Source organism: Manis pentadactyla, chromosome 6, assembly GCF_030020395.1.
Source record: "Manis pentadactyla isolate mManPen7 chromosome 6, mManPen7.hap1, whole genome shotgun sequence".
In the NCBI taxonomy this organism is placed as follows: domain Eukaryota; kingdom Metazoa; phylum Chordata; class Mammalia; order Pholidota; family Manidae; genus Manis; species Manis pentadactyla.
The window spans coordinates 48,131,516-48,147,622 of NC_080024.1; the positions used below are offsets into that span (position 1 = coordinate 48,131,516).

At 34.8% G+C, this 16,107-nt stretch overlaps 1 protein-coding gene across 2 annotated transcripts in view; it reads left to right on the top strand.

Annotated features, from left to right (window-relative positions):
* SATB2 (SATB homeobox 2) overlaps positions 1-16,107 on the top strand; it is a 178,786-nt gene that overhangs the window by 20,659 nt on the left and 142,020 nt on the right. For both annotated transcript variants that reach the window (XM_036900513.2, XM_036900512.2), the window contains one exon: positions 4,934-5,110. In XM_036900513.2, coding sequence (XP_036756408.1) covers positions 4,934-5,110 — 177 coding nt within the window. The remainder of the gene's footprint in view (positions 1-4,933; positions 5,111-16,107) is intronic.

Genomic DNA, 16,107 nt, shown 5'->3' on the forward strand with positions numbered 1-16,107 from the left:
GAATCCTGTCCTCCAGAACCCCTGATCCTGGACCTTCTTTCATTTTTCATTGTTGAAGTTAGACATCCAGAGCATTAAGGAATATTTGTTCCTCAGGTCACTTTCATTCCAATGTTGTGGCATTTCCAGAAAACAGTAGTTGTTCTTTAAAATTAAGGGAAGAGAAAAATTTGCCTTACTAAAGAATAAAATATTTGGGAATAAAACAATCGCCTATGATTTACTTGATGATGCAGAGAAGGGAGCACCTTTGATCTTGGAGTTTGACCAAGAGTACATCTGTCCTCCATCCTCCTAAGATCTAGAACACAAGAGGAAAGATAACTGAAGCATCCAAGAATGCTCAAGACAATCGCACAATTCTCCTAGTTATCAGTTTGTGATGAATTTATCATTCAATGGTCAGGAGAAACCATTGTGTATGTCGCTATTTGGCAGATGGATTAGAGCAGCTCTGTCTGATAGAAATATAATATGAACCACATGTATAATTTAAAATTTTCTAGTAGCTTCATTTAAAAAGGAGTTAAATAGGTGAAATTAATTTTAATCATGTATTTTATTTAACTTGATGTGTCCAAAATATTATTTTTACATGCACCTAATTAAACATGATATATTTATTTTTATTTCTCTTTTGATATTAAATCACTGAAATCAGATGTGCATTTTATACTTAATAGCACATCTCAACTCGGGACTAGTCACATTTCAAGTGCTCAGTTGCACATGTGGCTGCTGTATTGGGCAGTTTTAGAATATAAAAATTTTTTTTTAATACTTTCAGCCTTTTACTATGGGGTACCTTGAACATTATAAGCCACTGTTATTTGCATCTTAAGTAATTAGGCCTTTTGATGATTATTAGTATAATTTTTATTCTGAAGGGATGCTTTTTAGTAAGTTTCATGAGCACTGATTATATGGACCTTGAAAAAAAATTATTGGTCTCTTTTTTCCCTTCTGTATTAATGGTATTGATACTGACTTTGAAAAAAGAAAAATAAATAGGTTCCATTTTTTGAGGGCTAGCTGTCAAACAACTGTATTTAATTGTTTAATCTTCACAGCAGCTCTATGATATAGTTATTATGATTTGCATTTTAGCTAGGAGGAATTTGAGCCTCAGAGAGGTCAAATAAATAACCCAAGGTCACTTCCATAGATAAGTGGGGAGAGTGCCAGCATTTGATCCAAGAGTTGCCTGCCTCCTGAAGCAGAGATAGTCACCACATTTAGCCATCTTTCCACAGTGTCTGTTCACAGGCTGTGGTGGCAAAGGTCAGGTTAAGTCTTTATAATTGTACACATTTCTTCAGAAATGTCATGGTGAAAATGACAATTTGAGCTTCATAATTACTGACAGTTGGGAAGATGCATTTTCTAATAGGGAGAGTCCCGTGCTCATTTTGCCTCTATGACACTAGAATTCATTTATCCTAATTGTCAAAGCAACTCTTAAGTTTTAGCAAATGGCTGGGCTGAGCGCCTGTCCTCCAGATTAAACCTCCCTGCTTACATCCCGCAATTGTTAAAGGCTTAGTGAGGCTTATAATCAAAAGGTTCAAAGTTCTCTACTTGATCATCTGGAAATGGGTCTGTGCTACAGGAAAGGAAAAATAATGCCATAAGCTCTAGATATGACTAGAACAAGTGTTTCTTTTTCCTTCTTGATCATTTCTAAATTTTGTTTTAAATACATTTTAATTTTACATGCTATTCTTTTAGTGGAACTCATCTTTTAAATCTTTCCATTCTTAATGTATTTTTTGAAGTGGTTTCCAAATACTCTCCCTATCTTCTTTTTCATTGTCACTTTTTTCTTTGCTTCCCTCCCTCCTTTTCTCCCTCCCTCCCTCCCTTCCTCCCATCCTTCCTTCTTGTGTGGAAAGAGTGGGGGGATCAAATGAATAAATACTCTTTTTGGGGTGTATATTGCTACTCATCATTTTGTAGTTTTCTTTCCCGAGAATTTGCTGTTTTCAAAGACTTTAAAAACCTATGCCATAATTTTCTTCTTCCACACATGTGACCTCAATTGTACTATTTACTGTTTTTGATTTCTCTTGTCATTGTCACAAGTAATTGTGACTATTTTTCCTGCCTGCCTCTTCTTTTATAAAAATTGCATTTCATTGTAAAAATTTCATAATTGTTTAGCTCGATCAAATTCTAGTAAAAAGGCAAATTTTTCTAGGGGTTAAATACAACCTGTTAGTGATATTTTTTGGTATCTCACATATATGTGTTTTCAGAACAAATTCTACTAGCATACACTTCTGGTTAATACTGTTTTATAAATGATCTCAAAGTCCTTTTTTTTTATTTTTTAAGAAGCGGGTGATGCTTGTGAAGGATAGCTGCTTGCTTTTTGACTTTTAGGAGTTACTGCTAACATGGCAGATAACAACTGCTTCCTTTAGTCACTGAATAAAATGTGTAGGAAATATTTTGGTAATTGACACTTTTAAAAATACAAGTCCATACATGTTGTAGACTGCTGCACTCCAGTGTTGTACTTCATATCTAACTCATTGAACTATTAATATTATTGTAAATAAATAATAGGGTCTTAAGTTTTTTCAGTTAATCATAGACTTGAGAAAGTTTAATGGTTTCTAAGTAATGGGAACATGATAGCTTATAGAGCAACTGGATTCATTTAAGGGTCTTATCTGTGATTCCCAGATGTGTGACAGTCACATGTTGACATTAGGAATTGCACATGGATTTTCAGCATTGAAACTTATGTACACACAGGTATTAGTGATGAAGTAGCTTACAGTGCCACTGACTGGCCCTATGTGCACATATGCTGCAATCATTAAAAAAAAACCAATCTACTTCCTTGGACAAAGATCATATACCTGTATGTAAGAGTTAAAGTGTCTAAATGGGAACTCTTCCCTGTGGTTAGGACTCTGATGAATGGGTTCTATAAAATGCCATTATGCTTGCTTAGGAAGGTTTTATGCCTTCAACTGCATGGAGGGCAGAAGCCACATTAGACTTGTTCTTACTTTACCCCTGGAGTTATGGGGGATACTGACCACATAGTAGGTATTCAGGAAATAGAAGTTAGATAAATGAATGACCAAGTTGTCTAATTTAGAGGAAATCTAATTTATATTATTCGTTCCATGTCTTACATACATTTGGGAATAAAGTGGGCATAAATAAATAAGTATTCAGTATGCCAGTACTGGTCACAATCTTAAAAAATATTTTGCAAGGTGTTATGTGGCAAGGAAAATTCTCTTGTCTAAAACATCAGTCTGCTTCACCCTTATTTCCTATTTTCCATAAATCTGTACCATGGATAGTGTATTTGCTATAGGCAATAATGCTGCTTTGTTGCTCTTAAGAGTAAACACTGAATGAATAGTTGTGCCAGGCAGGGTATGGTGTGAGTAGTTAGATTGTTGTGGAGGCTTAATAATAATTACCATGGTCTTTAATGATAACAATTCTTAATGAGTATTATTATTGTTAATAATGATTATATTTAATAATTAAGCCCAATACTTATTATCTTTAATAATAATAATTAGCACATGAGAACTAGGTGCACCATTGTATTATCTTTAGAACAGAAATCTAAATCTGTGACCTGGTAGTCTGCAGTGTCTGCTCCCACCTTCTGCTTTCCAGATCAGAGTGAGTCAGGGTCCAGGCAACAGGGAGTGGCTTCGAGAAAAATTTTTATGCACTCGATGTGTCAGAGACCATACCCTCATATGCCAGTTTACACTGAAGTCTTATTTTTATTGTGAAGTGTCTTCACCATGACCAGCTAACCCTTCACCTCCCCCATCTCTCTGCCTGCCCATCCGTCCTTCATAACTTTTGACTTTTCTTGCACAAAGAGAAAACCCGGAGCAGATCCTTATTCTATAATATACTAATTTGTATGAATAACAAAGGACAGAGCCCTTGTTTATTACTTGTATATTGGTAAAACTTAGATCTTATGCCTTGGCTATGTTTAGATTTAAATGCCTGTATGACTTTTTTTTAAATAAATAGTTTATAAAAAATCTTTGAATTAAATATTTTTTAGCTTTTCACACTTTGATACAAAGCAGAGAAATATTTCAGTTACAACAGATTTCAACAGATTTTCAGCTAGACTAATTTGCTTTATTCTTTTGGATAGTTTACTTCTTTTCTCTGAAAACACAAGAAGAGATACTCCGTTTCCAGTAGTAACTGGTCTTAATGTATAAAATAATAATTTAAAAAAACGCCAAGTTTTATATTTGGTTATATATTTTTTGATATTAGTTAAACATAAGATTTTCATGAGCAGGGCTTTTTCAGGCAAATTGATGACGTGTTTACCAGAATTTAGAAAAATGAAAAATATAAGAGGGACTTCTTTTAAGTTCCTGTTGACTTTCTTGTACATATTCACATTAAGTGCAGAATTATGTGTATACACATAATTACAGAATTTCCAGGGTAGGCCCCGAAATCCAATATGCCTCCTTATTAGGTATCTTACAACATTTCCAGACAAAGGCAGATCTGATCTGAAAATACTAGTCCTAATTAAGAGTTAATGATAAAACCATAAACAGGAAGGATGGATGTGAGGTCTAGAAGGTCACCTTGACCTCACCTGTGTGCCAGCAATGAACTGGAGGTCTCTCAGTCAGGGCACTTCTGATTGGTGCAGTCCACTTTTTAATGACTAGAATCTGAGGGCTTCTGCCATTGCTGGGGGCAATTCTGCTGCAGTCTGACAGTAATAATGGAGGAGAAAAAAATCCGCAGCCTTCGCATTAGGCCCATCTGACTAAGAGGCTTGTTTAATCTAAACCACTGTCTATCACAGATGAGTGACTTTTATAACTTTCTCTTCCCTTCTCATCATGGTGATTGAGGTTTGTTTGTAATGTCTGTGTTTTGCTCTTGAATTTTGTCCCTCCAGGTTTGATGATTCCTGTCTTTTGTGTGGTGGAACAGTTGGACAGCTCTCTTGAATATGACAACAGAGAAGAACATGCTGAGTTCGTCCTGGTTCGGAAAGACGTGCTTTTTAGCCAGCTGGTGGAGACCGCACTCCTGGCCCTGGGCTACTCACACAGCTCCGCGGCTCAGGCACAAGGTATTAATGCGTCTCTGCTCTCCTCCTCCTGTCTCCTCTTGTGTGTCATGATTTGAGGAAGAATGTGGCCCCTGAAATTATTCTCTAAACAGGGGTTGGAGGAGAAGGGTTAGATTTAGCATCTTTCCCAAACAGTGAACAGGAGAATGTTCCTTGCAGAGTCTTGTTTTCTGGATGTTTTGGGAAGCATTTGACCAGTACCTCTAGAGCCACCAAAATCAACTTGAATTTCAAAGTGGTCATCATAGGGGTTTTGATGTTGATAATTCAGTTATTTTCTCTAAGTCCCCAAATTGGTGTTCTCAGAGTGCAGAGATGTATGCTTCCTAACTATCCAAACTTTAATACATGATTTATAAGCTTTCAGTTTTTTAAATTTATTTATTGCTTTGGCCCTGCAGCTTCTGCACTTTACAATCAGCTTTTAATTAAATTGAAAAAAAAATGGATGCATCTTATCGTACTTTTGTATCTTTGAAAACTGCTCTGTAGTTCTGATGTAGCCCATTCATTTAAAAAAAAATCAGTGTCTTTGTGATCAATTCATTCTGCCTATTTAATTAAATATTGAAATAGCATCGTTTTAGTGTATACCGTACAGCATTGGGGAGCCCATTGTGAGTTGTGTGTTGCTTTGCTCTGAGGCATAGCCTATTGTTCTCTCATGCCAAAGAACTGACAAGACAAATAACAACAAAAATACCCCAAACCTTGAATGTAAAAAAAATTTGATGCAAGGAAATGAAAATCCTTGTTTTTCAGCTGAAATGATTGAACTGTATAGTTTATGATAATGGTTATAACTAAAGGAGAGAATGTGTGACTTCCAGTTTGTTTTATATATTAACTTCCTATGTTAATATTACTATCCTTACTTAACATTTTTGTATATGCCTTGGATTTTTGCTACTTTTTAAATGAGTTCCTCTTCTTACAATTCAGATGAAGAAACTATGAGAGAGTAAGATGTTTATACAGTTACAAGCACAGTGACCAAGGACCTTGGATCTAAATTCCTGAGCTCTTGATTATGATTCTGTAAGCAGATCATTACTTTTTATAAAAATATCTTAATTAAGTATTTAATTTATAATCTAAATTCTATCAAGAAATCAACTTATCTGAAACCAGGGGGTCAAGAGTGTTTTTCCAGGACAGGTAGTAGCCACTCCATGGATGATTGTGAGTACAAGTACGGTCTGAATCCAAGTGCTTGGCTTGTTGGTGTGCAGTAATGCAGCTGAATGGTAAGAGTCTGTTGCTTTCAAAGTCGTGTGATAAAGAATGATTCATTTCCTTTCTCTGATGACTTTCCTTCTTGTGTGGGGGATTCAAGATTTGATCCCAAGCAAATTGCGTACTGGGCACCATTGCTTTTATTTCATGCTATGTGCCTAAATGAAATAAAGGAACCTTCCCTCCTTCCCGTCCGTAAACCTTTCATGCCATTTTAGGGATATTTTTCTCTGAATGTAAAGGTCATTGTAGCCCACTGCTTGCATCCTGGTGTGCCAGCTTCCTGTCTGACAGGGCTATCCATCTCAGTTAGCACGCTGCTCAACACGCCGTGAGCTCACATGTGGAGCGCGGAGCACTAAGTGGCCAAGATTTGATTCTTGGCACATGCTCAGGGAAGGAGCTCTCTGGAAATTTGCACTAGGGAGCCACACTGTTCCATTCAGTGATGTGGGATGAGAGTTGTGCTCACCAAGGTAAGATGCCCTAGCAAGAAATATGGTCTGTATTAGACGCTTAAACAGGAAAAAAGTCAAAAGTGAATATTTACTTGCCCAGAGTTTCTGAAAACCATGGTTAAAAAATACTAAATATTATACTTTTTAAAATTGGAATCTACATTCTGAAGGTGCTGTAGATCACAGGTATACTTTATTCAGTAGGTAAACAATGGTTTTATCACTAAGGTCCTGTTCTGTAATTTCACAGAGGGGGAAAAAAAATCACAGCTTGTTTATTTTGTTTTAAATTAGGCTGCTGATCTCTGTTTTAGGTAAATGGAAACACTTAGAATAGTTTGTTTTGAAATGAATGTATTAGATCTTTGTTGTCATTCTGATCATCAAACCATGTGCAGTTTGCTGCATGTGCATTATAGACCAAACAACATGTAAGACAAGGTCGTTCATGTGCTGGACAAACAGCAGAGTGGGAGAAAGCTAGACAAGAAAGTAGAACAAAATATGACTGCATATTCCAGGCCTGGGAAATTATGTGTCTAGTCTTCTGTTTTGTTTTGCTTTGGTGGGTTGTTTGCTCAGAGTTTGGGTAATTTCCCCAAGATGGGGAAGTCATTAGGAATCATTTGCAGCAGAGAAGCTGAGTGTTTCTGAACCTCTCCTTGTGTTGGAAAAGTTAGGCAAAACTAAATTGCAAGGATAGCTGGTTGCTTGAGCCTATTTTAAAAACTGAGGTTCTTGAAACATGATTTTCATTTTGATGTCACCAGAAAAGAGTTTCAGTAATTGAATTGGAATAGTATTCAGATTGTCTTTAGGAGAGAAAATACATTAACAGTGTCACTGTTTTGAAGTGATACTCAAGTCTCATTTTGTGAGTATGGTATAGTCAGTTTCTTTCCCTCCAGGTAAGCTGAAGAGATTTTATTAAGAAAGAATATTTGCTTTTAAAGGGTGATAGAAATTCTACTAAAATGGAGTTCTGGGATTTCTAACTCCCCATGCCTAACTCCACCCCTCTTTTACAGTAACCTTCTTTGTTTGAAGCCAGATATTGGGACTCAAGAGAGTGTAAGGGCACAACATACTGCCATAAATCATGGGCACTATGCACCATGCTTCTAACTGACTCAAACCCTCCATTTCTTAACGCAAATACAATTAACTTTCACTGATTCTCAAGGATATGAGATGTAGGATTCGTCTGACTTGCTGTTTTGCATATGCAAAAAGCCAAAAGATGGCAGGCTCTTTGCTTTTCTGAGAATAGGTAGCCTAAGGTCTAATGAATAGCAAACATGTTTTACATTACAGTATATGGATGACTATGAATCCATATCTCTGAATCAAAAGTCTTTTAGACTTTTGAAAGAGGAGTGTTAACCTAGGGAACTGCTATGCAGTTACCCCCCATCCAGTCCCCCAACCCCAACTCATCACTCCCCTTCTTCTTTTCATCTTTTCAGTTCTGCCCCATAACGTTTTGGTAATAGCTGTGGATCTTTCTACATTGTTGAGAGAGTGCTTTATCCCACTGATTAAGTAGCTATCTATACTTGGCAATATGGATGGTAGACTTTGGAGGTGGCAGTGCTGGCAATGTGATTCCTCACTGTGCACATTTGACTTAATTTGTAGTTGGCATCTTTCCCCTGCCTCTTGTAAATTTATAAATAATTTAAAAAATAACTTCAAAAATTTATTTTATTTATGTACATATTTTTATTGAGGTCTAATTGATATACAACATTATATTGGTTTCAGGAATATAACATGATTCAATATTTGTCCAGTTTTTCTGTACTGCAAATGATCACCCCAGTAAGTCGAGTTAGCATCCATCACTATACAGTATAGAATTTTTTCTCATGATGAGAACTTTTAAGATTTACTCTCAGCGACCTTCAGATATGCAATACAGTATAATAATACTAACTCTAATCACCATGCTGTATATTACATCCCCAGGACTTACTTATTTTATAACTGGAAGTTTGTACCCTCTTTTGATTCCCTTCATTCTTTTGGCCCGCCATGTCCCCAACTCTCTGCCTTTGGCAACCACCAATCTGTTCTCTGTATCTATGAGCTTATTTTTTTTTCAGTTCCTCATGTGACATATGATATTTATCTCTCTGTCTGACTTATTTAACTTAGCATAATGCCCCCAAGGTCCATCCATAATGTTGCAAATGGCAAGATATCATATATATATGTATATGTACACCATATCTTCTTTATCCATTCATTTGCTGAGGGACACACAGGTTGTTTCTATATCTTGGCTGTTGTAAATCATGCTGCAGTGAACATGTGGTTGCATATATCTTTTTGAGTTAGTGTTTTCCTTTCTTTGGATAAATACTCAGAAGTGGAGTTGCTGAATCATATGGTAGTTGTATTTTTAATTCTTGAGGAACCTCTATACTGCTTTCCATAGCAGCTGCACCAATTTATATTTCCACCAACAGTGTACAAGGTTTCCCTTTCTCCACATTCTGGCTGATACTTGTTATTTCTTGTCTTTTTGATAATAATCATTCTAACAAGTGTGAGGTGATACTTCATACTGGTTTGATTTACATTTCCCTGATGATAAGCACTGTTGAGTATCTTTTCATGTACCCATTGACCATTTGTATGTCTTTTTAAGAAAAATGTCTATTCAAATCTTCTACCCATTTTTTAATGGGATTGTTTTTTTGTGATTAAGTTATATGATTATTTATATATTTTGGCTATGAATCCCTATTTAGATAAATGATTTGTAAATATTTTCTCCCATTTGCTTGGTTGCCTTTTCATTTTGTTAATGGTTTCCTTTGCTGTGCAGAAGCTTTTTAGTTTGAAATAGTCCCACTTTGTTTATTTGCTTTTGTTGCCTTTACTTTTGCTGTCAGATCCCAAAAGTCTAAGATCTATGCCAAGTATCTTATGACTGTTTTCTTCAGGTTCTATGGTTTCAGGTTTTACATTCAAGTCTTTAAATCCATTTTGAGTTAATTTTTGTGTATGGTATAAGATAGTGGTTGAGTTTTTTTCTTGCACGTGGCTGTCCAGTTTTCCTAACACCATTTATTGAAGAGACTGTCCTTTTCCCATTGTATATTCTTGGATCCATTGTTGTAAATTAGTTGACCATATATATGTGGGTTTATTTCTGCACTGTCTATACTGTTCCATGGGCCTGTTTTATGCCAGTATCATACTGTTTTGATTTCTATAGCTTTGTAATACAGTTTAAAGTCAGGGAATGTGACACCTCCAGCTTTATTCTTCTTTCTTAAGGTTGTGAAATTTATTTTTGACCAGGATATTTTATTTAAAAACAGACATGATGAACAGTAAATAAACAAAAATACTTTCTGGCTGGTTATTTTGGGAGCCATGAGTATATAAAAATTATGGGTTCAGGAAGGAGGTATATTAATCACCATTTTTTCATACTTATGTTGGTGTAATTAAATTTATGCAGTCATTTAAAATGTTATTTTTAAAAAGTGAAAAAATGCATTTAATACAATATTATATGAATCAAACAATGCCAAATACAGTCTCAATTATATAAAATTCCACATATATGCATAGAGCAAAGACAAAGGAAACATATTAAAATGTCATCAGTGTGGGTGGTGTGTTTATGTGGAATTTTCTTCTTTTTCTAATCAGAATAAATAAGAATGAAATCCTGCTATTTCTATGGATTCCTCTTTGAATAAGTGGGAAGTTATTATTATACCTTATCACCCATTTTTGATAAGCAGTTCACTTTGTCCCTAATTTATGTATAACTGTGAAACCTTGATACAGATACATTTCTGTTGTTTTATCTGTTTAGGATTATCAGTAAAGTCATTAATGAACACCTGTGATGTATAAACTAAGGAATTTCTTAGAATTTTAATGGTGCTAGGTAATATTCATTGAGCAATTACTATATGCCAGGCACTATTCTAAGAGATTTACTTGTACTGACTCATTTATTCTCACATAACAGCTCTTCGAAGTTACATGGTTCTCATTTCACAGGTGAGGAAACTTAGGCAAGTAAAGAGAAGTACCTTTCTCAGGTGCATAGGGATAGTGGGTGGAAGAGAACTGAAGCCAGGTGAACCACTTCCAGAGTCAGGGTCCTGACTGGCCTGTGATAAACCTAATCACTGGGAGTTTAAAGTAGGGCTAGGAATCAATGTTATCTAAGGCTTGTTCTTTACTTTTTGACATAAGCCCTAAAAGCCAGAACTTTTTAGATTAGGTGCTTCTTTAATATATAATGAATTTATTTATTTGACAATGATTATATATATTTGGTAATGGTAAATTAAACTTACTTCATTTTCATGATGAAGTATATATACTTTTTCAGTGTAACTGAGACAGACTTCATTAAAAATGAACAAAACACAAACCATACAGAATTGTTGTCTATTGAAGCCATCTTCTAAAAATTGAGGGCCTATAGTAGGTTGAGTTATTCAAACATACCATTTTAGCTTATAAAGCCAAAATGATTCCTGATATGAAAATAAATCATATTCCTTAGCAATTCTGATCTTGAAATTAATTTAGCAATATTAAATGCGTACAATATGCCAGTCACTCTTCTTGTTCCTGATGATAAAGAACTGGGGAAAAAAATCTTGCTTTCATGAAACTTATGTTTGGTAGTTTGATTACATGAGAAAAGTTTATTTTAGTATGTGGATTACTAGTTGATTTTTGACCCTTAGAGCTCAGAAATACTGAATGCTGAGGTTCAGAGAATAGAAATACATATACAATTTTTTTATAAGTTTGGTGCTAATTTATAAATAACCATTTTTTTTCTTGAAAAATGCTAAAGAATTCCTTTTACTCCTAGCTTTTGGAAGTAAATGAAAAGATGGAAAATAGGGGTTAAAATTTCTAGGAAATCCTTGCCTTGCCTCAAAGGAAAGCTATTTATTTGCCCTTCTGTCCACTGTTGTCTCCATTTTAAAAATAGGCCTATTGTTGGCTTTGATTTTTATTGTTGAAGCTCTTCTGCTCTCAGAGGCATGTTCGTTCAGAACACAATGGTGGTGCTTATGGTAGAAATTTAGTCAATGTTGAAATAATGAATAAATTAACTTGAAAATATTATTTATTACTTTGGAGAATATATGCATTCCTAAAATTCCATTTTCTCTCTTCAGTAATTAGATTTGGACTTATGAACAGAAAACTCTTCTATTCCCTTACAATAGTGGTACATAGCACAATGTGAAGTCTATAAGAATTCCGTAAATGTTTGTTGACTGAATGAAAACCCTTTTTAAATCATTTCTACTAAACTTTATTCTGAAGAATTTATTTTTTCTTGTGCATTACAGTGAAGTTGGCTCCCATTCATAAATTAGCTATTTCTATGAGAAGTAAAATATAGTAATTTGACTCCTTATCTATCAGCAGTTACCATTTCCAGATTATCCCATGTCATCATTTCAGTCAGTGATGACGTAATTATGCTCATTGTGACAAAACACAATGGTAACTTTTATATTCAAAGGAGTAGTTATTAACAAATATTTATGGAGTTTCTGTGATCTAAATTCTCCCAATCAAAACTTAGTGATATTTTATTAGTGTTTATCTGGACCTCCTCTGTAGGCATTGTAGGTACAGAAAATAATTTTAGTCTATGAATTAGAAACAATGGTAAGTAGAATAAAATTTAAAATGAAAATATGATATTTATATAAAAAAGGAATGGCTTAATTTATTTATTATTTTGTATATTATTCACTTATTTACTATTATATGCTTTCTAGTAGACTAGCTTTTCACAACATACTATTGGGAAGAACCTTACATAGAAGCTACTTTAAAGGTAAATTTCATCACTAGAAGTAGACACTTACATTTTTAACTGTTCAACACTTGAAATGCTCTGTCCTTAAATGAATAGTCTAAGATGTTTTATTATGGAACATGCAATATATACAAAGTAGAGAAACTAGTATATTAACTACTCATGAACCATCATCGGGGATCAACAATTAGCAGTTCATGGCCAATCTCATTTCATCATTGCCTCCATCCACTTCTCACGCCTCTTCCACTCGATTATTTTAAAACATATCCTAGACCTCATATTTTATTCATAAATATTTTACTAAGTATCTTTTAAAGTTAAAGACTAAAAAACTACCACAGTTCCAGCCTGACTCCTAAAAAAAGGCTAAAAACTTCTTGATATGAAATATCCAGTCAAGATTAAAATTTCCCTAATCATTATATATTATTATGAAACATAACTATTTTATTACATAAAATATATAAAAATATATAAATCAATAAAATAATAAATAAAATAAAAATATAAAAATGTGTGTATTAGTGTTTGTTTATTCAAATCAGGAGCCATACATATCTATATATTGGTTGATGTGTCTCTGAAGTCTTGGAATTCAATGATTTCCCATTCTCTTAAATTTTAAAAAATTCTTTCCTAAAACCTATATTTGCTGCTTTAATTCAGAATTTTTTTTATAATTTGCTAAACTTAATGGAAATCTTAACCCTATAAATTTAAAATAATTAGTAAGCTCAATTATAACCTTGGAAAGGAATTCAGAAAAATCACTTATTTTTTTCTATGAGATGGTTAAAAGACAGATGTCGAGCTAGAAGGTTTTTCATGCTCAGAAAGGTTGACATCTCCTGTTGAAAATGTTTAAAATGATCTCTTGCCTTGTCTTGCTTTCTTGCCTTCTTTGACTTTCTTTTTTTCCACTTTCCCTTCTTTAATTAAACTCTCATGTCTGGGAAACTCTCAGCAATTTTTTTTCTTTATAAGGGCAATGTTGCAGAGAAGGTGCATATTTAGAAATTTTAGGCCTTGGAGCAAACTTTTAACAAACAAGCTGCTTTTTAAAAAATTCTGTGGCTCTTGAAAGAGAGCTAAAAAAACTACCCAACATTGCTGTTAACCATGTCTCAACCCTCATTAGAGGTGGATGGGCTAAAATGTAAAACTCTGGCTGAGCCGACACAAATCTCCAGCAAGCCTTCTGTTCTCCTCCCTCCTTTACTATGGAATATTAAGTATTCATATATGTGTATGTGCACATATGTTTGTTCAGCCATGCATAGCAAAACCTGAATCACTACAGCAAAATGCCAAGGGAAAAATAATGCTCATCTTACTTCTTTGTCCAATATATACTAAAGAATGGATAATATAAATGTGTGTAGTTCTGTATTCCTTCTATTTGTTGGTGTTGTCATAAATATGCATTATTTAAAATACATAGATATGTAATTATGGCTCATGAAGGTCGCATGCTGGAATTACTGTATATATGTAAACTTATCCAACTTGATTTTTGGGATGCCTAGCAGTTGAATAGGAAATACTTGATAAAAATTGTAAAGGGCAATGAATTAAAAAAAAATTTAATCTGATCTTTAACTCTGACCTTTCAATTTCTCTCTGAATGCCCATGAAAAAAATCCTATCAGTGAAAATAAACCATTTAAATAACCAGCTCATTATTTCCTCCAGAATGAGGGAAGTGTTATCCATGTTTTCAGTTGGGGCATGGCTTTGTTTTGTTTGGGGCAGTTGTCTGTGGTGGCCATTAACTTTTGTGTATTTTTTAAAATGCTTAAACTCTTGTCAGACTTTAGGCACTAACATCTATGGCCTGGAAGGGACTGATTATCTGAGTTCAACGTTCTGGCATTCATGTAAAATGATCTAGTTTAAATGGACTGACCCACAGATATACAACTTTTATTTAATAATTGAAGTGTGTGCCATTAAAAATATATAGCTTTGAGGAGTTATGAGTAGGAAACCTGTAACCTAAAATTGGTGATACTCGGATACAGTTTATATTGTGATTAATTTTTTATTCTATCCCCTTCTAAACTTTTACTAACATATAGATTTAAAATGAAAGGTAGAGTAATTTGCTGAAGACCCAAGCCTTATTTTGCTTTAAAAAGGTACAGTACAGATTCTGTTCAAGGAACTCATCTGGTAAAAAAGCACATGAATTACAGCTTATAAATGTTACAGTAGATAGAGCCGTTTCATTTTGGGTAGATCCTTTGTAGTTAAAGCTCTCTACTGATACAACTCCCGGCCTCAGTGCTATACATATTCCACCTCTAAAATCTATTCTTGGCCATAGAGCATTTTATAATATTAACATGTTTTTGAAGAACTCCTTGCTACCTATTTTCCTTTTTCATATGGATAAGCGGTCTGTCATTCTAAATTTTATAATTCCAGTTTATTCTTTGCAAAATTGTGAAACTTCAGAATTGTAGGTCTTATACTTTGTACTTTAATTACATTTTACATTTATACTTCAAATATCCAAGTTTTCTCAGGTATAATAATGTATTTTTTTAATCTTATGGGATCTCGACTCCATAATAGTTCATTATCTTCATAGTATCTGTTAGTGGGCAGTTGTTTATTACTTCTTCAGGTCCCGAGGCACACCCAGTGGAGCCCTGAGATGGCAGGGACCTCTATCTGTGGTATGACAGAGAGCAAGCTGGTGCTGGCTGTGGGAGGCGGGGCTGAAAGGCAAGCATTCAGCTGGCCGTTTGGTCACTCATGGACACCTTGGTTTGGTTTCCAAGGTGCCAGATAGATTTCACAGCGCTGTGAGGATCATTTAAAACCCAGCACTTTGAAATGCAATGTGCTTTTTTTTGACGGTAGCTTTGAGAGCTCTGAAGGTTCTCACGTCAAGGCTCTAGAGTGTGTGCCCTTTGCTTGCTCAGAAGCAGTAATTGCCAAATTATTTGCGTGTCAATGGGAAAAAAACACAAAGGTTTTCCTCTGTCTGACTCTTTGGTTTGAAGAAATCACCCAGGACAGAACAGCAAATCTGTGCTACTGTTGTACAAGCTCTTTACTCAGGTCGGAAAAGATCGCTGCAGGCTGTATGCAAATAGACAGTGCCCGAGGAGGTTCCTCTCAGCTTCCAGTTTGCACTCGGCAGAAAATACATCCGACAGATTCTTCCTGTCAGTTTTTTAAATCAAAGAATGAGATGGTGGAGAGCTCATAGCACAGTCAAACCTCTGGCCCTCAATGATTTGCTCTACAAGGCCTAATAATTCCCAGATAAAAGGGGAGCCTCCATCCTGGGAGCCTTACTTAAAGGGCAGTCTGTTCCTGATCAAAACCTCTGACCAATTTTACCAACTTCAGATGGTGGTTCTTGAGAATATATGCTGCAGAGCCACAGTAACAAGTAACAATTCTAAACATCATATTTCATTATTAGGAATACAATGATTCCTTTGTTGGGGTGGGGA